The 26650-nt window shown below is 28.5% G+C and overlaps 1 protein-coding gene across 1 annotated transcript in view; it reads left to right on the top strand.

Annotated features, from left to right (window-relative positions):
* Positions 1 to 26644, top strand: part of LOC105427038 (LON peptidase N-terminal domain and RING finger protein 3) — a 37154-nt gene extending 10510 nt beyond the window's left edge. Inside the window, exons 2-9 of the mRNA XM_011638570.2 lie at positions 19251 to 19369; positions 19786 to 19908; positions 22338 to 22532; positions 22940 to 23039; positions 23161 to 23360; positions 24638 to 24939; positions 25537 to 25744; positions 25856 to 26644. Coding sequence (XP_011636872.2) covers positions 19251 to 19369; positions 19786 to 19908; positions 22338 to 22532; positions 22940 to 23039; positions 23161 to 23360; positions 24638 to 24939; positions 25537 to 25744; positions 25856 to 26218 — 1610 coding nt within the window. The 3' untranslated portion in view covers positions 26219 to 26644. The remainder of the gene's footprint in view (positions 1 to 19250; positions 19370 to 19785; positions 19909 to 22337; positions 22533 to 22939; positions 23040 to 23160; positions 23361 to 24637; positions 24940 to 25536; positions 25745 to 25855) is intronic.
* The last annotated feature ends 6 nt before the right edge of the window (positions 26645 to 26650 follow it).

Raw genomic sequence — 26650 nt, 5'->3', positions numbered from 1 at the left:
AATCTAAATCAAGATTTTTTTCTTTTAACTTATTTTATAAAAAGAAATATTTAATTTTAACATCCATTTGCCTTGAGACAAAAGTAAAATATAAAACAATATGTAGGCATTATTATGCTCAGACAGATTTATCGAGTAATGAGTTTCAGGGATAATTCACATAAAAGATCTTTACGATCTACCAAGTAACTTATGATTGTGTTCTATCATGATAATTTATTTTCAGGCTGGGCGGTACAATGTCACGCATATATTTCATTTTTTTTCTCAGGTTGATTTGTAAATAAATTGTTATCTTGATTTAATAGACTCACTTTGAGCTTTCGTTAAATCGACAAATCTGTCTATTTCTAAATGCTCACATTATTAAAGTGCGTATAGCGAGACAGCCAAGACAAGATGAAGAATGTATGCTATCTTATTCACATAAATAGCATAATATTTGGATCAATTTATTAAATTCACAATTATTATATAAAATTTAATTATTTTTAAATTTAAGCAAATCGAATTTTTTATATTCTATTAATATTTAATCTAATTTATTTGAAATATTATATTCATATTTAATTTTCTTTTTTAAAATTTTATTTAATGTATCAACAAATAAATAATATGTATGAATAGTAATGCAATTTGTGTTCTATTTCTCAATTTTATAATAACTTTTGATTTATATCTACGTAATTAATATAATATTAATATAATATTAATAATTATATAACTTTTAATAATTTAAATATTTTTTTATATAGTCATGTGCATGCGCGCGCGCGCGCGCGCGCGTGTGTGTGTGTGTGTGTGTGTGTGTGTGTGTGTGTGTGTAATTATTCTCCGGTGTTGAGAATTAAATCTTATGCATAATATTATTAAAATCAAAATAAAATCAGCTTTTTAATAGCACAATCAGATAATATTCCATAAAATATCAAATTATATCTGAAATGCAATTGATATTTGATATCGATTTACGATAATTGTTTTGATTTTATAGATATATATTCTATGATGTAATAATAATACTATTACTAATACTTTTATATAATAATTGTGATTTTTTTTTTTCCTGAAAGAATGTGCGTTACAAGAGATTAAATGTATAAATACTCTTATATAAAATAATATCCTATATATAAGCAAATGACACTATACAACCTTATACCATACGAATCGCTAGCAAAATTAAGGTCAAATATACGATAAAAATCACATTATACAAAGAATGGTTACGCGATGTAAAATTCCTGTTATTGCAAATATGAGTCGAGACATTAAGATTTGAAACGCCAATCGTCATAATGTGAGAATTAAAAATAATGTAAGATTATTTTTAAATTTGAGAAGTACTGTTGCAAAATGAGTAATTAAAAAAAAAGATGGGTGATTTACGACGTCCGTGAAGATTCCGTCGACAAAAGTAGGTCGTGTCCTCGATTCTTCTCCGATCGCGCCCATTCATCTATCAATCGAAACTCGATTCGTTTCACCAATATTACTACACTTCTTATATTCAAATAAAATCACCAATTAGACGTTTGTGTAGAAGATTTTAAATGTCGTGAATTAGCATAATCATTAAAGACGTTGGAAAGAACATCTGAAGAACAAAGAGTAATAAAACATTTCAAGTAAATCTTGAATAATGTATTAATGAAAAAGATAATAAGAATTTTATTAATAATATTTTATAAACATCTTGCTAATAGAATAACTAGTATCGCAATAACTGATATCAATTTTATTAATAGATTTTATGAATTCTCAAATAACATTGAAATTATTATTTCTCTAAAATAAGGGATCTCACATGCTAAATTATTTACTTTTTCTTCTTAATTTCATTATCTTTAACCCATATATACATACATCCACATGTACACACCCACTCGTTCTCCCCCCCCCCCACACACACACACACAACACTACTTCTTAGAGAAATATTATCATTTTATCATTGAAAATTTTAATATATTTCTGAAATTCTGAAATAATAAATCATTAAATCATTTTTTACATTTACTTCTGAAATTCTGAAATAATAAACCATTAAATCATTTTTTATATTTATACTATAATATTTAATACTTAAAAATCAAATAACAAACTTAGTTTGTAATGTAGTTAATTTAGTTTGTTAGTAAAGCAAAAACTAGTACTCCTATATTCCAATTTACTTACTATATTTGTCTCCTTGATAAATATCAGCAAAGATTGGTGATTGATAAGTATCACTAATATATTTTTTATCTACATTGTATTGGATAAATATTTAATCAAATAGCTTTAATCAAATGTCTATAATATTCTAAATGACTTTTTTATTTTAATGGCCTGATATTAAAAAATAGTTAAATCTAAAAATTGTATTTATCCATAATCTTCATTTAATATCCATTTAAATATATCTTGAAACACTTATATAATGCGTCAACTTTTTATCGCCGAATCCCTGAAATCTCATTCGTTGCGACAGTTTTATTACATGGTGAGCACAATATTATTACTTTTTTACAACAGTTTTCAACCTCCCGCGCGTTTGCAGTTGATCTATCTCACGACACTTGGCCTCTAGATATCTCTAGTGGGACATTTTTATATGCAATTATTGATCTTTTTTTGAGAACGCACACGGTAGAATCGCATGCTCTCCCACGACTTTTGCCCGCAACTTGTGAGTTACATGATCGATATATAAACATAATAACGACGTCACGCCCGAGCGAGTCCACGGCTCTTTTGCAAATCCGCGAGCGCGTTTCGGTTGTGCAATTACCGCGGAGCGAAATTAATCCGTCGCAGGCGCAGCCGATTTGTGTCAAGGCGACGACAGAACAGCAATCCACACGCCGATTTTCTCGCATTCGAGGGTGGCATAAATGACACAAAAAAAAAACAGGGGAACAATATCAAGATCTTACTTTCAAATTTTTTTTATTCTATAATGTTGTAATAAAAAAACAGATATTAAAGAATTTTGAATGATCATAATTTTCCTTGCATTCCAAAAATGTATTAATTTTCACATGTATTATTATTTAGCGTAATACATAAATTTTATTCTTTGCACTTTTGTGGATATAAAAAGAGAATTAATTCTTTTAATAGAATTAAATTTTCTATGACAAATTTGTAATTGCTTTGTGAAAATAATCCATTCGTTTTTATCCATTAAGAATTTTGATACGAGTTTATTATAAAGTAATTATACATTCATGAACTTTAATAGCAATGTAATTATTTAAATTCATTAATATATTAATAATTTTCATTTAGAATTCTAATAAGGATAAGAATCTCTGTACTAATTCCAGAATAGCAATAAATATATACATATGTATATATTATCAAGGAATCTTGATTAGCTGTACTTAATAACCATAAGTTTCCATAAAGAATGAATTCGTCTGAGATATATGTAAATAGATAGTCACAGTTCCGGTCCTCGTGAACGAAGCGATAATCGACGTAGAGGGTCTCACGAGGTTGCTTCTATCAATGCAGGGTACTTAAATTGATTTAGCTGCTTGAACTCTTATGTATTTTCTAATTGAGTCCGATTACGACTCGCTTCGCGAGAGGCGCAGTACTGGGTTATACAATATATTGGCTGAAAGCATCTTTGTACACTGCTGTTGTGTCGGACAAGCACAAGTTACATTTAAATTATGCGCGTAACTATCACTATTATTTCGATTGTACTTATCTTGCAAACATTAATACGAATAACATACATTTTTAAAAAAAATAGATATATTTTAATCAAAATCTATAAATTATTGTTTGATACTAAACAATTTTTAAAAAACATTTTTAAAGGTAATATTTATCGAATAATTTAATCTGAAAATAACATATTGAAGTTAATGGAATTATTTATTACAAATCTTGTAAAAATTATACATAAAGACTGAAAATTAATAAAAGATATAAATATAGCAATAAACAATAACAATATAGCCAAGTTATATAATGTTATAAATATTATTATATGTTTTTTCACAGGTTTCTTTATTTATATTTTTAATATAGTATATTTTTCATATACTAGAAACTTATACCTTAATATTTTTAATCGTTTTCCAATGATATTCATGTCAATAATGCCATCTTTAATAAACGTTACTATAGAGATTCGTTATTGTGCATAATGAAACTATGTATACAACTTCAAGATGCAATCTTATCAATTGAGTGTATAAATATATTTATCATTTGACAATATATACATGTTTGACAGAAAAATAGAGACGTCTAAATTATTACAAATTATACAAGCATAAAACTTGGAAGCTAATTATTTATATAAATAATATAAATAATTAGCAAATTTAGCAAGTATTTAAAATACACAGATATGTATCCTCAAATTGTTCTTCTTTTAACTTATTTTTTAAGTAAAAAAACAACATTAAATTGATCAAAATATAAGTGCATAATCATTGTGATTGCGACGCAATCCAAGAACAATACAAAATAGAGAGCAAATGATCCCAACGACTAAATCCGACTTTCGCAATGGGGGGGATTTGCTGTCGGCTTGACTGAGTCACCGCAAGGCAATCCGACCAGTTAGTCGGATGACGCCTGGCACGACAACGGAAATTTGGCCGATTTGATGTTAAATAGGAAACCTACGTAGCAAACGAATGAATAGCCACGAATCGATTCGGATCTAGCCAGGTTCCATGGCGCGTATTGCGCCCACACTCCAAGTTGCATGATGATCGAGGCAAATTACGTAAGACATCCGAGAGATTTGCTCTTACTCATTCGTCGGGTTGCAAACGTGCGCGCACATTAATTCATGATTCATCGTTTAATCCGACGGAAGCTTTCCCTAATCGAGAGAGTAATATGCACATTGAAAAGGTATCGCCATGTTCTTTGCACTGACAATTAGATAACTTAATATTATGAGAGCTCTATTCACAAAAAGCGGAACATATTCTTAAAATTAATGAGCATAATAAATAATTGAAAGATAATTATATTATTTAAATTATTAAATATATATATATATATATATATATATATATATATATATATTACAACAAGAAATATAGTCAAAGAAACAAATAAAATAAAAGGTATAATATAATTCAATACAAAATAATGTAATAGTATTACAATAAAGTACATATGATACAAAGTACATTATTACATACAGAAATTACTTATTCTTTTAAATATAACAGTAATAACATTGTAATACTAATAGATTATACTATTATATAATTTTATAATTTGACTTATGTAACGTTAATGTTTGTCCACATAATGTAATGATCATCATAAAATCATTTAAAATGTTATCTTTGTATGAGTTTTAGCGACTATTATTAATTTTGAATATTCGTGTACAATATCAATTTTATTAATTAAAATTATTAATAATTCTTAACAAAAATATAAAAAATAAAAATATTATTAACATTAATATTTATAATAATATATATGATTATTAGATATCGATGAGTCTTAATTAATTATCTATATTTTAATAATTCATTGATAAAAATTAAAAATTAATTATTTTCTGTTTACAAAAGAATTTATACCTTGCTTTAAAAAGAATAAGAATAATGAAACTATTACATTTAAAAAATTTTTAAAGCTTATTTTTTGTCTTAATATTAATATATTGCTTATGATTTAATTGTACATTTTATATTATACTTTAAAAATATTTTTATGTTGATGCATGTCTTTTAGAAAATACTTATAATTATTTGTAATTATTTTCCATTTTATTGAACATAATGTAGTACCGAATCATGTTACAAAGAAAAAACTGGGCATATTCTTTACATTTTCCAATATTCAACGATAAGCAGTATTCAGAAAATGCGAGTGGAAACTAGATCACAGTAACACGCAACTTATCATTTTTCTCTGTATACATTTAACCTTCTCTTATATTTGGTATGTTGTAATAATAGATTGCCAGAGAGAACATGAAAGAGAAAGAGTGAGAAAGAGAGTGTTGAAGTTTAAACCTTTTTCTGTTTTGCAATCAAAATAACACATCATAATATATTTTCCTGTTTTCAGTTTGACTTATTTTTTATATTTTTGATATTACATAATGATGTAGCAAGATTAAATAATATATTAATTAGATTAAATAATATATTTATCTAATTTAGATAATTACAAATCAAAGTGGAGATACATGGAATCAGAAATATATTATCAAAAATATATTTCGTGTTAGTTTGAAAGAAAAATACATACTTTATTTCAGATGCAATTTTATAACACAATTTAATTTTGTATAAAAAAATATTCTTTGGTGATCGTATGCTATATATTGTCTACCTTCTAACATCTAATAGATAATATTTATTAGACTTAAAATGTAATCATATCATAAGAGGTTTTTCAAGAAGCTCGCTTGTACTCATAAAAAAATTCGTAAATATCCATGTTCAAACAGTAATCGACAGCAAGTGCTCTAGTATAGTTCATATCGCAAACTGACAGCTGCCGATGATAAGATCTACTTAATCGCATGCATCAAGCAATCGCAAGTACGAATAACATTTACTCCGATACACGTGATTTCTCCACATGAGTTTGTTGTATAACTCATATGCAAAGAAAAACTGCATGGTATTCATCATAATAGCTCTATTTCACACGTGCAAAATTACGACTTTTTGTCAACATTATACTTACATAATATTCTTACTCTTTTCATCAATGAAAATCTCATTAGCCTCGGTTGATTCCCTAAAATGCTCTCTGTAAACGAAGAGAAACGAAATATTGTACATATTTGTAAAATAGTATACAAGGGCAATATCATCCATAAAATGTGATGATAAAAATCTAACATATAATTTCTCATAAAACATATTTAACTTCTAATAAAACATTCATAAAATACAGCACAATGTATAATATATAAAGTAAAGAGTTATATAAAATATAAATTTATGAAATAATATTCGCTTTGCGTTCAAATTTAAATATAACAAGATCTTAATAGATTAAACTTAAACAAACGTTACCAAAAAGACTTTTACACATAACAATCTCTCTGACAATCTCGTCAACTTAGATGCAGATGATTCTATTAAGACAAGAGGTTCATTTACATATGCCACATTGTTTACACGATTTAACGCGCTCAGAAGATAAGAGAAAATGAGCATATTTTAGAAGTTCAATAATCTCAATAGAGTTGATTAGCTTATCTTATCCACCGCAGGACACCGGAAGCTCCGGAGGAAATCGGCGGCGGAAACCGCGAACCAAGTTGGCGGGAAACGCCCAGAGCCTAGGATAGCCGGTCGATACGCGGCGACCGCCGGTTACGTAAAGGGAATAATAAGAGCGACGTGCACACGTCGCGGCATGCCGGCCGGTCAAGCAGGCGTATTTGCTGAGATAAGATAGAGGCCGCGCGGTCACGTGCTCGGCGTACTGTCAAACTCCTCTGTTATGTAAACTTTGCGCTCTCTTGGCGAGCCGCCATGAGTCGATGCCGTATCGCGTCGCGACGCAACGCGTCGGTTCCGCGCCATCGGGGATTCCGATTTATTTTCGGTGAAACATGCTCCGGAGTGTGCCGCGACTGATACATTTTATCGTTTCCTCCTTTCCTTGTCGCTTTTCGAGAAAAGAGAAAAAAGTATCTCGAAGCTTGGCTTGGTAAATGGTTTCCCTTCGTTCTGCGTCTACATACCGTATTCCGAGTCAAGCAGATCAAAAGTGGCCGTCTATGCACGCATTAAAATTAAATAATTGTTTAATTTGCATATGTGCAAATTATATAATGTATATGTGTATATAATATATAATGTATATGTATATGTATATTTATCTATATATAATATATACATATGTTATACAATGTTACATAACTAATATATGTTAAAAAATTTATTAGAACTATTAGCCTCTCGCAACATGGACACGTTGGGATTAACATGAATTAAATAAAACAAATTAAAAAAAAATTATAAATTTATAATTTATAAAATTATGAATTTAATGATTTAATAACATATCACATATATAAAAAAAAAAAGATCATAAATTTTGAATTTTAAATATTATTTACTGAATCGCAAATTGATTAAACAGATCTCATAAAATAAATGGCAATTCTCTTTTGAACACTCTATGAACTATATGTATATAATTATATAAAAACTTTTTAAAATACATATTTCTATATCGCCGATAAAGCATTCACCAATACAAATGTGTTACGAGAATGGCATATCGCGAAGGCGGCAAACCCACACATATGATAAAGATAATCTGCTGTAATATATATATACATACATAAATACACATAGTACCGATATGGGCATAATATGCCGTTGTCCACATGCTCTCGAACTGTCTCGCTCTCTACAATGAATTGGAACCTGCATAAATATTCACACATTTGTAGAAAATATCCAAAATTATTACATCAACATGAAATATCAGAATGTTATAGGATATCAACAATAGGATGAATTCTAAAACAATGTATAATGTATAATGCTATACTTGACATTAAAAAAACGAAATATTAATATTCTGAGGCTCTTTTTCTTTCTTATTAAAAAAAATACAATATAATCTTTAAAATTAACATATTTAAAAAATTCCACAATTTTAAAATAAGTGGTTTCAAAATAATGGTTCCATTTTTTTAATTAAAAATTATTTTTTGACAGCCATATTTTTATGTACAAAATTGCAATAATGTATGCAATCGATATATATTATCGATATATATTAGTTATTGCATTGGCGAGCAATAATTAATATGTGACGTGGCATTGTCGAAGTATTAAAATTAAATTGGAAATATTGAAGGTGAAATATCAATTGTTTAAATGTATATATTATTTACACGGTACATTTCAATACTGTAACAATATCATTAGTATCCGTACCGCGATCGGGACGTGCGTCATAATGGTGGAGATCGGCCGACCGATTGCGTAACGATAGATTTATATAAATGGTTACGTTGACACCGCGCGCGCGGAGCCCCAACCGTAGCCGCCTAGGCCATCGTTACATTATCTAACGAGAAGCGCCTCGCGTAAGTAGATACGTACGATTATACGCGAGTTATTCTTTTTGAGCTCTCGACGCGAACTTCAGGAAATACTCCAAAACAACGGCAGTCTGATAGAATAAAAATAATATTATCGATGTATCGATTTAGCAACTTTAGATACTTGGCTGTATTATATAATATACATGACATAATTGATGTAAAGTATTACATCCATATTTTTTTAACTTCGTAATTCTAAAGGCAGTAAACAGAAGTGTTTGTAATTGAATTTTTCATCGAAATAAATTAACGATTTTATCAGCGACGATCGATGATAGTGTAAAATTTTTGCTTTATTATCCAATCTATATATAAGTGGCAGAAAATTAATAGAAGTTTAATTGGACTTTTCAATATGAAACACAGATTATATAATATGTTTTCTGCAATTATGTAATCTACACGAGTATTATATCATTAAATTGAAAAACATTATGAAACATTTAGGCAAATGTTACACATAATTATTTATAGAAAAACAGTTGCTTTATATATAATCTAAAAAAAAATTTATCTTTTTTTATATTTTTATCTACACGTACAACGTCGGTGTTGTAAAATTTAATTTAATAATTAAAAATATTAAAGGTTATAAACATAATTTATATACATAATTATATTTTATATGAAAAAAAGAAATAAATTAGTAGGCTTTTTGAAAATTGTTATCTCTTTATATAAATACTTTTTAATGAATAAAGTTGCCCAAAACATTTTTGACTCATAAAATTAAAATTAAAATTAATTTTTAGCTTTTTATATTAAGATGTCTGTTACAATTAACTATACTGTTCCAATGTTTATTTAAACCCATTAAAATTTTAGTCATTTTGGGAGTTTTTTCGATATAAGACTTTCGCCAATGTGCGCGTGCGTGCGCACAGGGTCGGCGTTTCTGTCAATTACATAATAAAAAGCGTTATGTAAGGACTAGCGCTACGTATAATCGTAGGCAGCGCTCTCGAGTTCTACCCATTTTGACGAAATTGATCGGTGGGTCCTGAATGTCGAATCATCAATAGAGCCAACTATGTAGATATAACAATTTTTGCCGATTAAGAATAATTGAGTTGAAAATTTTTTAGGAATCAATGATTAAGGATAGCGCCGCTATTAAATCTTCATAAAGTAGTTTAAGCTTTTACATGAAATTATATAAAATTTTGTAATTACAAAAAAGGATGAAATGATTTTAAAAGCAATTTTCATAATTACAACTCAAGTACAATAATTTCTTAATTGATGACAAGCATAACTTTGAATTACGTAGAGATCTATTATTTTTAAACAATAGATACGTATTTTGATGTGATAAAATAATTATATAATTAGTTTATGTCCTCCCTTTATTTATGCCCTCTCTATCCCTTCTTTTTCTCTTTCCCCTCTTCACTTTCTCTTCCATTATGATAATAATAAAAAACACATTTTTTTAAATAAGTTAAATAAAATTTTAGAATTTAGAATTATTTTACAAATAATATATTATATTTCTTTCAAATGACGCAAGAGAGTCGAGTAATTTTTATAGTTTTACGTAATCTGAGTGTGATAAAATAGCGATTGAAATTTTATCAACTTAGAACGTCATCATGTTTAGAAATTCATTTGGTAAATTTTATGAGTTTTCAATATTATGCATTTTATTAATTTCCAATAGGCCAAAATAAATTCGCCTTAAATTTCAATTATGTAAACATAAATTTATCATATACATCTTTGTCTATGTTTTAATTTTATTAGTATTAATGATAATACAGACATTGTTATATCATCTGCATTGATATATTGCATTTCCTCGAAACGTTATCGGCAACACTTATAAACTTCACGAGTTTCTTACATATCAGAATTATCAAATAACAACGATCGTTAATTTCCAATGTCGATTATAACGAAACCTTGTCTGTATACATGCAATGCATTATTGCATTTTTTTACATTTTTACATTTGTTAAGTTTCAAATTTTCCTCAAAATTCTGGAAAAAAGCCTAAATGCAAATTTTAGATCACTTTTCAATCTTATACCTCTTTCAACCATATGTTATTTATTATTGAATAATTAATTATCTTATTAAAATATTGTTGCGCCCTATATCATTATAATTGTTATTATAAAATTCTTAAAATAAAGAGCAAGAAAGTCTTTGAAAGAGAGTAGGTCAGAGACAGTCGGGAAACTCGATCGAGCGGAAGTATCACCGGCTGTGGTACTTGACCATGAAAAAGTAGCTTGCCTATGCGCGAAACCACGGATGAAGGTTACCATTACTCGCAGTGCGAGAGGCACTTTCTGTAGCTGAGAGAAAGTCGAGATACTTTCCAGGGATAATTCCCAATAGTAATTGCGTCTAGCAAAAGTGGGACAGAAGTTCTTGCATGATACGTAAATAAGACATATAAATGTTAATAAATTGCAAAATATCTGTTATAATAGTCAGAAAAAAAATGAACATATAAGCATAAAAAGAAATGAAAAATAAAATTCAGTAAATGTTGTATTTTTTTATTTTTGTTACATCAACACAACTAAGTAAAATAAAAAATTAAAACGTAGACCTTTAGAAATAGTTATTAAATAATATAAGATAAAGGGCGAGTAAATGAAATATTAATAATATGTATAGATTTCTAGATATAGTTAAAGCATATATAATACGATTGGTAATTGAATAAATGAAGAACTTTCAATTTATAGAAAAGTTAAAATAATACCACGTATATATTACGTAATGAGAATAACTGTTCTGTAACTTATAAATATTACAAAATAAAATTCTAAAATATATTTTTATTATTTAAGTTTTATTTCTTGGCATCATTTAGCATCTGAAATTGTATTGTGTGTTAATATAAATATTAAAATATTGCACATTTTATTGCATATATTTCAATATTGTACTTTTAGTCAGTTTAGTATAGTCAATAGTTAGTCAATAGTTAGCAGCATATTTCAGTTATCGTCCGTAACAAAAACGGATATCGAATTTATCGAGGAAACAATAGGCATCCAACGAGGACGAGTCTACGTCTTTAGGTATCGTCTATTATATACTTCACCGACGTCTATTATAGATATATAACCATCGTTACATAATATTACCGTTTACAATAAGCACGGCACGCCGACGAAACGTGTCGATCTGCGATAAACAATGATTTCCGCGCTCTCGTTCGAAGAATTGCGCGGTCATAGTGATCGTAATTTCCTACATGTATTTCACTTGGTTATCTATTTTCTACTTATATTCCATTTAGTCACTACTATGTGTATCATGAACTCTGTTACTCGCTTATCCTTTCCTTCTTCCATACTAATATTTTGAATGATACATACATAATGAATTGTGCAGAATTATTCAAATGCATTATTCAAATGAGGAAAAATTCATATCAATTGATCATTTTGATAAGAAAAGATAAAGATACTAATAAGATGTATTAAATAACATGAATAAAATAAAGTTACATAATATCAATCACTCAATTTCAAAATTTTGACAAAATTTCATGGAATATTCTATATAATATTAAATTATAGTTTGATAAACAATCCGTTGTACTACCATCAAAAATTATTTTATTCTTATATAACTCAACTGGAATTACTCACTGAGTCGAATGTTCAAGTTATTTTATAAATTTTTGTAAAATCGTTTAAAGTTGTCATTTTTATTTATCTACATCTGATCTACTTTTATGTTGCAGTATCTTGCTTGAAATACAATGCAGTTAAAATTAATGAGATGATTTTATAACATATAAACTTCAATAACATAAAAACTCCAATTGATATTTTTGAAATAAACACGATCACAAATAAAAATTCCACAAATTCCATGTAAATTTCATAAATAGTACAAGGAAAATTGATTTCAAAGAAATTCTTTTTATAAAATTTTCGATAAATAAAAAAGTAGTAATATATAAAAGCAATAACTTCTGTAAATAAGTTCGAGTAAAGTGATTAATCAAATACATAGCAATAATGAAAAAAGCAGATAATAATTTGGTTTTACAAAATATAATTGAGAATAAAAATATTATTTAAGCAGTCAATATTATGAAGTCTGTAATATTGTTTATATATATATATATATATATATATGTATATATATGTGTGTACTATACATTATTGTAAAATTACACAATTAGCGAAAAATCGATTATACTGATTTTCAAATTTTATTGCACCCGTTTTTTTATTATGTAAAAAAATATCTTGCTATTAGGTAAATAATCAATTATAGCAATTAAGTACATTTTTAATTTTTTCTTTTAAAAGAGCAAAAGATTGTAATATAAAGATGTTTCAAAGTTACGAAAAATTATAAGCAGAAGATACAATTATTAAAAGAAGAAAAAACTAACGATAGTGCATTATATTTTGATCAAATTATTACATTAATTTACTATGGTATGCACTAATACCGCACTTGATTGATGTAAATGATGCAAAGAGACGCATTCGAGAGAAATACCTGCAAATAATTTGGCAGATGACGTGTGGAGGAATTACGGCGTACGTTTCGCCACGTACGACACGTGGAGCATTATTGATCGTTGCCAGAATAGAAAGACGAGATATATGTAAGTCTATGACCTCCGCGGCACACACATAACCAACGACCAAGATGTCACACATCGTTGATACATTGTGCATCTCACTGGCTAGCGTATCATCATTAGTGTCTACTGAATGACTCACATAAAGCATTTCGACATTTGCAGTTAATTTAATAGCACACACTTATACATACATACGCATTTAATGAATACGTTTAAAACATTTTTTCATTTTATCTATATATGAAAAACTTAAATGTGATATGTTTTCCTTGAACTTTGTTCTATAAATATTTTCTTATCTTAACTGCAGGAACTTTTTTTGAAACTATTTTCTAAATAAAGTACCATTTATAATGTACTATATTATGCTTTTGTATGAACCTCATTTAATCTCTAAATACACAAATATCTTTCTTCTCTTTTACGTGACATAATAATGAAACCCTTTTATATATATATATATTCCATATTAATTCACGATAAAAAAATGCAATAACATTTCAATATTATTATTTTTAAGAAAAGAAATTTGTTTCATTTATTATACAAAAATAAAAGGGTTTCATTATTATGTCACGTAAAAGAGAAGAAAGACATTTGTGTATTTACAGATTAAATGAGAAAAATATATATATATATATATATCATAATGAAATATATAATGAAATATATATATATATTTGTTTCATTTATTATACAAAAATAAAAGGATTTCATTATTATATCATGTAAAAGAAAAGAAAGACATTTGTGTATTTACAGATTAAATGAGAAAAAAAAAATATATATATATATATATCATAAACAAAATTTTCAGGTATTTATAAATATTGTGAAAATAGTTGTAGAAATAACAAAGTAAACATACGATGGAATCTGATTATTATATTATTATAAAAATCATTTTGTAATGTGCTATTAAGAAACTAAAACAATTTTCTATACAAGAAAATGATAACTCCTTTATATAAATAATAGCTTAAATCTTATTATAATAATTAAAAATATATCATAATAGCTCCATATTTTATTCTAGAATATTTATATTCTAATATCCTATGTAAAACAGAATACATATAATTTTTCCAGTTCAATAAAGATAACATATAAAGATAACATCTTTGCAGAATGATCAATGATCAAAACCTTATTATCAGTATTTATAGATATTTTATAACGTTTCATTTAATCGAGAAGAATTTTCTCGCTTTCCGAACAAAGAGACAAGTGACGCATATATATTTTATTATTAGCCACGGTTATTCCACAATATCCCGCTAAATCGAGAGACAGCCTTTCCGTTCCCGTAAACGAAGACGATAATTGCACGCAGCAGGCAGCATCAGCGACGCGATGCCAGCAACAACGGCGGTGGCGGCGGCCGTGGTGGCGGCGCGGCGGCGCGATAGAGTAGTACGCGCCGGGTGACCGACCTTTACGTAACGCGCGGCTGTTTGCGCCGCGCCGCGTCGGCATGGGTGACGTCTACTCCGCTGCAACGACGATGCGTCGACCGTTGCAGCTGCACCGGCGCGACTCAGTCCGCGCGACGCGTTCGCGCTGCGGCCGTTTATGCCGTATTCTTTCCCTTCCCGCCTTTCGCTTCTCCCTTCGCGGTTGGCCAACGGCCGGCCGGATGCAGTTACATCGCGCTCTGCATGAAATCCAGGGGAAGAGACTGTTGCGATATGCGTCTCCATACGCATAAATTAAATGCGTTTACCACATCACGCGAGGATAAATTGATATGTTGAAATTAATTGATTTTTTTTTTCCCGCTAGACGAGTTCGTTGCTTGATAAAATGAAAAATAAATCGGATATTTTGAAAATAAAAAAATTTGTTTTCTTTTTATCAGATAAATTTAAAAAAAAAATCTTTTGTTTGAGGGCTATCTTTGTATGATTAATTATATGTATTTGTCATGTTGTATAATTCTATAGATATAAAAATATAAATATAGATGTACGAATTCAGAAAAATTCTATTTAATTTGTAATTTTTCGAATATATAGAGATTTTCGTAAATGCCAAATATACAGGAAATATAAAAATTATTAAATTTTAATGAATTAAATATAAATTTTTTCTCAATATATATATAAATATTCTCTCAATAAACGTTCAATTCATTTGGTTTTAATTGAACTTTGATTTGCATCTTAATAATTAAATAAAAACTTTAAGATGATTGCGAACACTCATAAATTTTTTATCAAATGCATTTTGTATAGAAATGCATTTTTTTGAAATAATAAAAAATTTATTAACTTATTATCTATAATCCATGAAAAATAAATAGTCCGTATATTCTAATCACGCGCTATCTGTCATGATTTCAATTCTTGGGAATGCCGAGAATGCACAAGCTCGACAGCATATGCTGCAGCAGTTCTTATTCTGATTTTCACGTGAACGCTGTACAACAGTATATATATATGTTCCGTATGACGCTCTGTTAACTCGGTTCTCGAACTCGGCACAGGCAGTCCCTCTCTTTTCCTCTCTTTTTCTCCCGTTCCATACCGCTCGTCTTCTTTCCAACGAAGGTCAGCAGCCGTCTGTCGCGCCTGGTTGCACAGGCGGTATCGAATCTCTCAATGCTCGTCAGTGCGTCTTTGTGCAATTTAGGAATTTTGTTAATATGACGGAAATGCATTTACTCTTTCAACAAGATGAACATTGTCTTTATTTTATATTTACAAAATTCAATTTGTTTCTGTTTTTATATTAATTAGCGTTGAAGGTTCAAAGAAGCTACTTCTAAACAGTCAGACATTTTTGAGTTTCAAATTTGTGCTTTATTTTAATAAATTTGCAATTCAAAGAATATAGAGAATATCATACTTGATAAATTATTACAAAAATAAAGATAATTATTATCATCAATCGACTGATTTAAAGTTTACTGAGATTTAAATAAATAAATATTTTTAGGTCATAAACTCTAAACGACTCAAATTAGTGTATTTTTATTACTAAACTTCAATGTATATAATTCAATGACACTTCAAAATTTCACAAGTCTTAAAAGAAATAAGAATGTAAAATTTATACAATAATATCCGCATAATTTATTAAATTATTAAATTAAATTATTCTTTACAACTTTTTAAAATATCAAAAATTGTAGATGTTTTTAAGAAAGATTTAATTTTAACTTTTTTTTTGGAAATAGAGATTCAATGCTTATCGCGCGATTGATTAGAATTAATGATAATGACAGATTTATAGTCTAAATGAAAAATCATTAGGAAGCGTGCGCTCTAACGAACAGGTCGATTGCCTGCGGTGAGCAAGTGATCGATCATCCGAGGCGGACCTTGGCAATAGATCGAACAGACAGGAAGAGCGCTTTTTACAGCACACGAACAGCATTCGAAGAATGATCGCGCTAATGAATGAACTTGTTCATTGGTATCCCGTTGTACATATTTCTTATAGCTTAACACATTCACGCGGAAAATTATGTTTTTTTACCCGTATTTAATTGCATATGAATACTTACGTAATCGCAGTCGGAAGCAGAATTTAATTTTTCTAGATGAATTGTCTATGAAATATCATAATGTGTAGGTAATAATAAGACCAAAAAAAATGCAAACTGAAGCAATTTTGTATAATCTCTATTAATAGATCGATCAATTAATTCTCGATTTTAATTTTTATTATTTTATGATCACGATTATATTATCATGATAATATGATTAGAAGAATTAATTATATGATTATGATATATCATAATCACGTAATTAATTCTTCTGATTAAAAGAAATTATAAAACTAATTTGATTGTTTCTATTGTATTTTAATGAATAATATATGATATTAATTTAATATTAAATATTAATTTAACTATAAAATAATTATAAACTTTATTTTCCTAAAACAAAAATTAACATAAAGATATGTTAGTAATATAGTAATAATCATATTAATAATAAATAACACATACTAAATATAAATAAATTAAATATATATAATTCAACAGTAATTTTACAAAAATTTTTTAAATATAAATATAAGAAGCTTATATATACATACACAGTAATGTTGCGTAGTGCTAAGGTTTCTTTGTGTTGCGTCTTCGACTCGAACGTCACAACGAGACGCTTCAAGACAAGTTACATAAGCCAGTTTATGGGTATTGCTCTTCATATTTGTTCAATATATCAGATGTTAAAGTTAATGTTTCCCGAGCAAAATTGCAAATCCATCATAATTCTAAGACTATCATCATTATAACTAACGAGCGTTTAATGATTATGTATGTCCAACTTTTTGTTTATCTTAGGAATAAATGTTTACGCATAAGTAAATTCAGGTAATCACAACTTGTCGTCATGTTAGAAATTGTACAATGATAGATCTCAAATTTATCATTTAATAGAATGAACTTCCATAAATAAATAATTATCTTTCTTAACTATATCATAAAATACTTACATATTTTTAGATAATTATTTATGTAATATTTTTCAAACAATATAAATGTTCTATGTTAATATTAATAATGAAACGGCAGAAATTTAAACGATTCCTTTTCAGACAAACTAAATTTTATCAAATTTTTTACCAACCCATTATTTTAATTATTTACATAAATCTGATAGTCCAACTAATTTTTTTACATAATTTTTACAAAATATAATATTGGATTTTTAAATTTTATCTTAAGTAATAAATTAATACAAAATTCATTTTTTATAATTTTCTTATAATTTTCTTATTGCCGTACTTTACATACATACAAACAAATTTAGAAAAAGTATTTATTTTAATAATATTTAAATTTTGTACAAATTTTAAATAATTTAAATTTTTCAGCATATTAAAGAAAAGTTTATTTAAAACACATTTCTTTTTTAATTTATTTTGTTGTAAAGCATAAAATGTCATGTTTAGCATTTGCGATATGCATATGTATCGGAAATTTTCTCCAACCAAGTAAGGGACTCTAGCTGCGCGGAGGCAATGACATTGTTCACAATGCCAGGATGCGTCGCCGCCGCCGTCTGCATCGGCCGATGGCATCGTCCATGATCACTTTTATGAAATACGCTTTACTTGTCGTAAATAAATGACGCTTTTTTGTGAGCCAAATTTCTACGAAATTTAAAAGAAGTAAAAAAACTTTTATATTATTTACAGAGTTTATACTCGATCACATTTATAAGTACATTCTTATGCAAAATATGCACCGATGACGCAATGCTCTTTTGAATACTCACTTAATCCGTTATATATCATACAAGTGTGTAAAGTTATATCATTACATCATATTGTAAACGTATAAACGTGCAAATAAAACATCTTTATAACGAGCAATTATGCTATCAAATATATACAATTATTATTTAGGCAAACCTTGCAGGTTACCTGTTTTGCATTTCTATTGTTTTATATGATATATGTAATTCATAATACTAGCCATTAATTATGAGACAAATATTGATTAAATATTTGTTCAACTTTCAAAATACTTTAGAATAGAATGAAATTATATTTCGATTAAAATTTATTTCTCGATTATCAGGATAATTCTAAGATATTTCAAACTCGTCTACCATTCATAGACATTTTACGATGTTGTTTTCTCACGTTTTTCAGCACCAAATAGTCCGCTCCACCTTAGCAACAGGGCTCACGTCTTACTCCTGTTGAATAGGCCTCTAGCCGCTCTCACGGACGCTGATCATGCAGTTAGATTGCGACCAGATTGGGGCAAGGTGAGAAAATATAGGACTAATGTTTACATATAATCAAATTTAGTTTTACACTAGATAGCTCTAGCAGAGAGATTTGTTAGATATAACAAAATGTGTGCTTTGAATTAAAATATATTTTAAAATTTTTAAGTCTTTATTCCTAACTCAAATTTAGCAAAGTATAATAAATAATTGATATAAAATTTAATATCTGAAAATTCATTTATCTTTATTTTATTTTTGATTTTATCATTTTTCACATGCAAGAATAAATGTGTACGCTAACTTTAATATTTTTATATAATAATATAAATTTCATTACTATCTTATTACTATCATATCAGAACAGATAATTATATTTATAATTGCTATGATAATGTTATTTAAGAATGATACTTACATTTTTATAATATAATATTTTTATTTTTTAATTTTAGGGACATTATAGAAGAGGAATTGCTTTGTCGGCACTTGGAAGACACGAAGAAGCACTCTATGCTCTTTGCATTAGTGTGGCTATTGACAAAAATCCACAAGCTGTGCGACATGAATTGACCAAGGTACATTCTTTTTTCTTTTTTCTTTTTTTTTTTATAAAAATTATTAGAAATTAATGAGAAATAATGTATTTCAATCTCAAAATACGTAAACTTACAAAATATGAGTTTTGTTATATAATAAGTTTGGATAAATCTTAAAGGTGGAGTACATATGAAATTAATTGCCTATTTGCAACATCAATAAATAAAGAAATTAAAATCTACTTTACATCGTAAAATCTGTATCGCATCTGTAGAGAAGTCTCTCGATGATTAAGAAATTGCTGAGACAAATTTGATTTACTTCGAGCAAATCGAGTTACACGTATTTATCAAATTTACATAACATTACTTTAAAAGAATTAGGACAAATCGTAGACAATCCGATTTTAAATAAGAGAGTCTGCACTCCTCAATGTGGCAGTCGCAGTCGCTATCGCTATCGACTGGCGGAATGTGCCAGCCGCGACAGAACGAACCGATGCATCCATCTCTATCCGGAGAATATCACCAACACAAAAGAAAAATGCGCGCCGCGGTATTTCCGGTATGACTGTTGCTGGCCGTGCAGCCTTAATGACTCGGTACGATAGTCGTCGTCAGGTGAGTGACCCGCACGCCAGGGGCACAATGATAACCACATTCGCAGGAGCGAGCGAACCGATGCTATTATCGCGAGTAAATGCGCCGTTTCCACGTGTTGTTTCACGCGGCTCACGGCGCCGTCGATATATTGATCTTCTGCCGTGTGACGCACAGCCCCACGCTGCTGCGTTCTCCACCTTCTACATAATGCAAAATGCTTTCCTTCCGCGTCAAATTTATATTAAATAATATACACTTCTCATTCGTCTTTTCGAAAAATTCTTATTCGTTGATCTGTTAATGTCATTTTCATGTAACAAGTATCACTTTATATCTTCAGCTTACGTACACACAAAGATTTTCTTACATAAAGGTCTGAATCTAGAGATCTTAAGCATCTCTAGAAATGTTTAAATATCTTTTAAACAGGCACAACTCAGATAATATTGAATATTTATTGTAAAACTTATATCCGAGATATAATTATAAATATTATATTCTGAATTTCGATTAATGTATAACACTGAAGCTCGATTGACGTTAAATTTCGCAATATTACATCACACGTGAATATCTGCGAAACGTGATTGCGTGATGGTAACAATCGATAAATATCAAATAATTCAATGCGACAGGTCGCGTCAAATTTCGATGCTAAATAATTTAAAAAAACAGTGTATTGAATTTCGTACATAGGGCGATTACATAAGCGAGCGATGGCAGAATCATTGATGCAAGCTACATCGCCACTTATGTAAGATCAGGGAATCATTCTTTCCCGTGCCGCTGAATCTGCTGGTTGGATCCGTATTATGGAACGCGCACTTTTACTTTCATCATCCGAAAACGTCTCGCGTATTACTCAATCGTGTTATTTCATGCGTTAATCGCGCCGATTTAGCGACCAGTTAAATACCCGTCGATTTTATGACTAGAAATATTTTATATATAGAGCAAGTTAAACAAGAAATGTATTGTATTACTGAAAAAAACCGAAGTTGAAATTGTTTGTTCATTGCTAGCAGAAAAGATATAAGTGCTAATTAGCAAAATTCTTTAATAATATATATTAGAATTTAGAAATTTCACATTTTACATAGCACATAGATAATTTTAGATTTAATGATTCTTTTGTTATTTTAATGATGTTTTGATTTAATTAGATATAAAATTTTATAAAATTTAATTGGATACAAAATATTCAATATGTACAAAATAAATATGTAAATTTATTCACAGTTCTTATTTCACAGGCTTATTAATTTTTAATGGTAATTCTTTATTCTAATATTACATTTAGAATAAAATTCGTATTTTGTACTTTAAAAAAGAATTTTATATCTTGCTAAGTCTATATTTTTTGATACAAGAGAACTAAAAAATTATTTATACACAAACTCTTTTTACATATTTATTTTGTACATATTGAATATTTTGTATCCAATTAAATTTTATAAAATTTTATATCTAATTAAATCAAAACATCATTAAAATAACAAAAGAATCATTAAATCTAAAATTATCTATGTGCTATGTAAAATGTGAAATTTCTAAATTCTAATATATTTATTAAAGAATTTTGCTAATTAGCACTTATATCTTTTTAAATCAGATATTTCATTATAAAATAGTACAATTATAGAATTTAAGTAAATTTATTTCTAAAATTTAATTTTATTAAATTTAATTAATTTTATGTTATATTGCATTAAATATTTTTTAACAATGCTTTGAATTAAGTTTACTTTAGAGAATAAGTAATCTACTCTGGCAAATGTGGGTCATTTTATATTCTCTATACAAATTTATTCAATTGATGCATATATTATCAAGTTCGTAATAACGTTTGTGATCATATGTTGCAGATTCTGCACAAAGTATTGTTGCCCAGAATACATCGACAAAATGTCCTGTCGTCACGCATGCCGTACAGTTTATCAAAGAGTGCATCACGCACGAGGAATCGCCATCAGCTAATAAATCCCAAGCGCAACCGATGCACTGCCCTGAACAGGTCTGATTGCGAAGATAATAGCAGTGACGAAGAGGAATTTACACAAGTAATTTTCTTTGAAAATTATCTATTTCTTTTGCTTGTTAGATATTTCTTGTGCTTAATAAAAGTAGCTCACGAGTTAGATTATGTGTTATTTGACATAAGCAATTATAAAGTATAATAAGTATTTGTTAAACGTTTTCAGTAGTTATTACTATTATTTGTAACACATTGGCAATCGAATGTATAAATAACAGTATATGAAATAGTATATGAATAACAGTAAACAGGAAAATGACAATATTATTCTAAATTGCACTAAATATTTTTTATTTTATACGTTTATTAAATATTTTAATTTATTTTATTGAAAATTTTTATTTTGTTTATTAATGTATTTCTAATTTTATTCGGCTTCTTTTGCACAATTACTCAAGGTTTAATTATTTCCTTTATTTTTTTATTTCACAGACGGTAAACAGACGAGTTCGGTCCACTATCATACCGCAAGTCAACACAAAGTTACAAATAAGTTTGAATCGCCTATACCAAGATGCAGAAAAATTGAAAAGTAAGTATTATTTTCCGCGAATCTTTTTCATATTTATAAAAATATCTTGAGACGATTAAGACAGATTTTTTAAGACAACAAATGAAGGCAAAAACAAAATATCTTCTTTGTGTGTTCACAGGAATTGAGTCAAGACCTGCCGAAATCCTCTTGCCGACTCTTTCCAGCGGCACTGCTGGAGAATTGGATTGCATCTTATGTTGCCGCTTGCTTTGGAAACCCGTCACGACACCCTGTGGCCATACCTATTGCTGGATGTGCCTGGACCGTTGCCTGGATTATTCCTCGGCGTGTCCCTTGTGCGTCACGTCTTTGGCTGATGTAAGAGAATTTTCTTCATAAATGATAATTAATTATATAAAAATTTTTGAAACAGACTCATTATTCTCCCATAGCAATCTAATTTGATTGTTTATTAATATAATAACTTATTTAAATTGTTATAATCTTATTTTTCATTTTTTTATTAATTTTTATTAGTTTTTATACAATCTTAATTTTTATGTTTTTCATAGAACTTAATTACTAAATAACAAAGAATTATTTTAAACAAGAAATTATAAAAAGTTTAAAATTCGAAATAAAAAATTTAAAACAATCGTTATTTTCTGAAAAGGTCTGAACTGATGATATGGAATCAATGAATTTATAAAACATAGAATTTTTTTATTTTAATCTTTTTCAAATATTATTACAAAACTTAACATGTTTATGAGAGCATGTTTATGAAAATATAATTATTTTTTATTCTCCTTAGATTATTTATTTGAAGTTTGGAAGATTTAAATTTAAAGTGTTTATAATAGCCATAGTTATTCGAAACTATTAGTTAATTTTTATTGTTTTCAATTTTAATTTACATTTATGTAAATAATTGGTGTATTTGACATCTTTCTTCAAAGAATTTATATCTTGAAATATTTGCTTGTTACAAATTTTTAATTTCAAGGAAATACATAAACATGATATTTCGCAACACCTGTCCATAAATGAGACATGATGCTTTCTAATGATTAGCAACGATGCCGTAGATTGAAATGATTATTGTCTGCGGTTATCGAGGCGATAGTCACGAGCTTCCGCGTTCGTGGCGTCATTACCGGTCGTCTGTATTATATTTAATGACGATGAGGACAACGATGTCAATGACGATCTTACGGCATATCATTTCTTGTTTTTTTTATTCTGAAATTTATCTAAAAAAATCTTTTCCTTTTTGATATTTTCTTTGTTTAAATGCAATTAACTATATTATATATTGCACTGTGTTTTTTAGAATTTTATTATTTATTAATATATTTAAATATGTTAAATTGGCTACAAATATTTTTTCACAAGGATTATAAATATTCTGAAGTTGGAAAAAATAGACAAGTATTTTTATTAAATATAGATTAAGATAAAAACAACAATTTTTTATTTTTTAATTTATTATCTTTTTAATTATTAAGTTTTTTATCTTAAATATTTTTATTACATTTTCTTATACTACTCGCGTATATCGATTTGAAATTACTATTCATTAAAAATACTGATTATTATGCCACAATCATGTTTACAATTACTTTACTGATTAAATAATTTTCTTCTGCTTTCAGTATCTGGCCAGTAGTCAGAAAACTGTGACAGATTTCGTAGAAAGAGCACTTAAAACAGTGGCGCCTGCGGAATACACTTCTAGAGCTGTGAGTCATCAGCTCGAACTGGTTCAGGGACTAGGTCTTTTGGGTAACGAGCAGATCGCCGTCTTCATTTGCACGACAGCTTTTCCCTGCGTTGCCTGCCCTCTATTCGTTTATGAACCTAGATACAGATTAATGATCAGAAGATGTATGGAGAGTGGAGTACGCCAATTCGGAATCGCCGCATGTCTCAATAAGGAAGCAACGGGCACGAAGAGGTGTTATGAATTTTTCAATAAATATAAATATCTTTTCATACAACTACTATATTTAATATATTGAGCTATATAGCTTCAATTTTTAATGGCTGCGTTCAGTAGAGAAAGCAGCTTTGCAATTATTGTAAAAATCTATGATATGATTGGCTTTTGCTCTTAATTCCTTATGGATCTGAATGTATAAATCAATTATATTAAAGAATTTTACAACAACAATTGCAAAGCTATTTTTTCTGCTGAACGTAGTAAATGTTTAATTTCTGATTTATATCTCTTTTCATCAATTTTAATGTATTCATCATATTAATTGACTGGCAGTGGAAAAGGTCATTCAAATATGAAAAATAATTATTATTATTAATACATTATAAAACCGTAATTATTAAAAATATGAAAAAAGAAATTATTTTAAAACAATTATTTAAAGTATAAAACGAAGAAAATATTTTGAAATTTTTAATTTGCAATTTATATATATAATTTATGTATATATAATGTATATGTATATGATTTTTTGAAATTTAACATATATTATTATTATGTATTTAAAAAATATGACTGTTAAAAAATAATAACATGATGTTCTATTTTCTTCAGATATGCGGAATATGGAACTATTCTAGATATTCGAGATCGAGTATTGCTCAAAGATGGCTGCAGTATTCTCAGCACAATTGGTGGTAGAAGATTTAGGGTTCTGTCTGGAGGAGAAAAAGATGGTTATGATACAGCACAGGTGGAATTTCTCAGAGACACCGTCGTACAGGAAGATCAATTGTTAAATCTTCTGGAGCTTCATGATAAGGTAAAAGCTGTACAGATAAAGAAATTTCATAATTATTAATAATTATATAATCATTATTAATATTTAGGTATCTGTTTTCAATAATTGAGCGTTATTTCTTTAACATAACAGGTACGAGCGAAAGGTCGAAGATGGTGGGACACAGTGTCAACCTCTCAGAAGTCCGAGATTCAGCGGGTGTTCGGACGTATGCCAGATACAGAGGAGGACTGGTCGCGTCTACCGGACGGTCCATCGTGGGCGTGGTGGTTGCTTGCGATTCTGCCGCTAGGTCCACAACTGCAGGTGGGTATTCTGGGCACTACTAGCTTGGAGAAACGGCTGCGTGCTATTGAGAAGACTCTCGATCACATGGAACAAAGACAACTGACAATCGCGGCTGCTCCTTCCGAGCAGACAACAACTTCGTCAAGCATCTGCAGGGATGGAAGAGCGATTACGGAGACAGCAATGTCAGTCGTTCAACAATCGTAGAAAGCAACGAAGTATTGCAATACTTTAAAAGCGACCAATGTTATTCTGTGACCTGGAAATAGGATCGGAAACCTTTCTCACATGCGAAAAAAATGAAATAGCACGAGACAACAATCTTAAGTAATAGCACACATTATTTTAACACATATTATTTTAAGAGTCTATAAAATTTACTAAATAATTTATACAGTTTGATATATCATTCAGCTAGAATCGATTAAGATGCAATATTTGATTTTTTTACAGACTGCAAATCTTAAATACTGCATTTATTAAATGTTTATTGTCTTATTGCATTCTGATGGAAGACACGACGTTTCTCTATAGCCATGTCACAGGAGGACATTTTTGTTATTTACATTCTAAGCTATTAATTTAGTTGATCAAACCTTTTCTATATCGATCTCTCATATGTTGCTCCCGTAACGCGGT

Source organism: Pogonomyrmex barbatus, unplaced genomic scaffold, assembly GCF_055798465.1.
Source record: "Pogonomyrmex barbatus isolate J1 unplaced genomic scaffold, ASM5579846v1 scaffold8, whole genome shotgun sequence".
Taxonomy (NCBI): Eukaryota; Metazoa; Arthropoda; class Insecta; order Hymenoptera; family Formicidae; genus Pogonomyrmex; species Pogonomyrmex barbatus.
The sequence above is the reverse complement of the archived record's forward strand: the minus strand, read 5'-3'. Positions and strand labels throughout refer to the sequence as shown.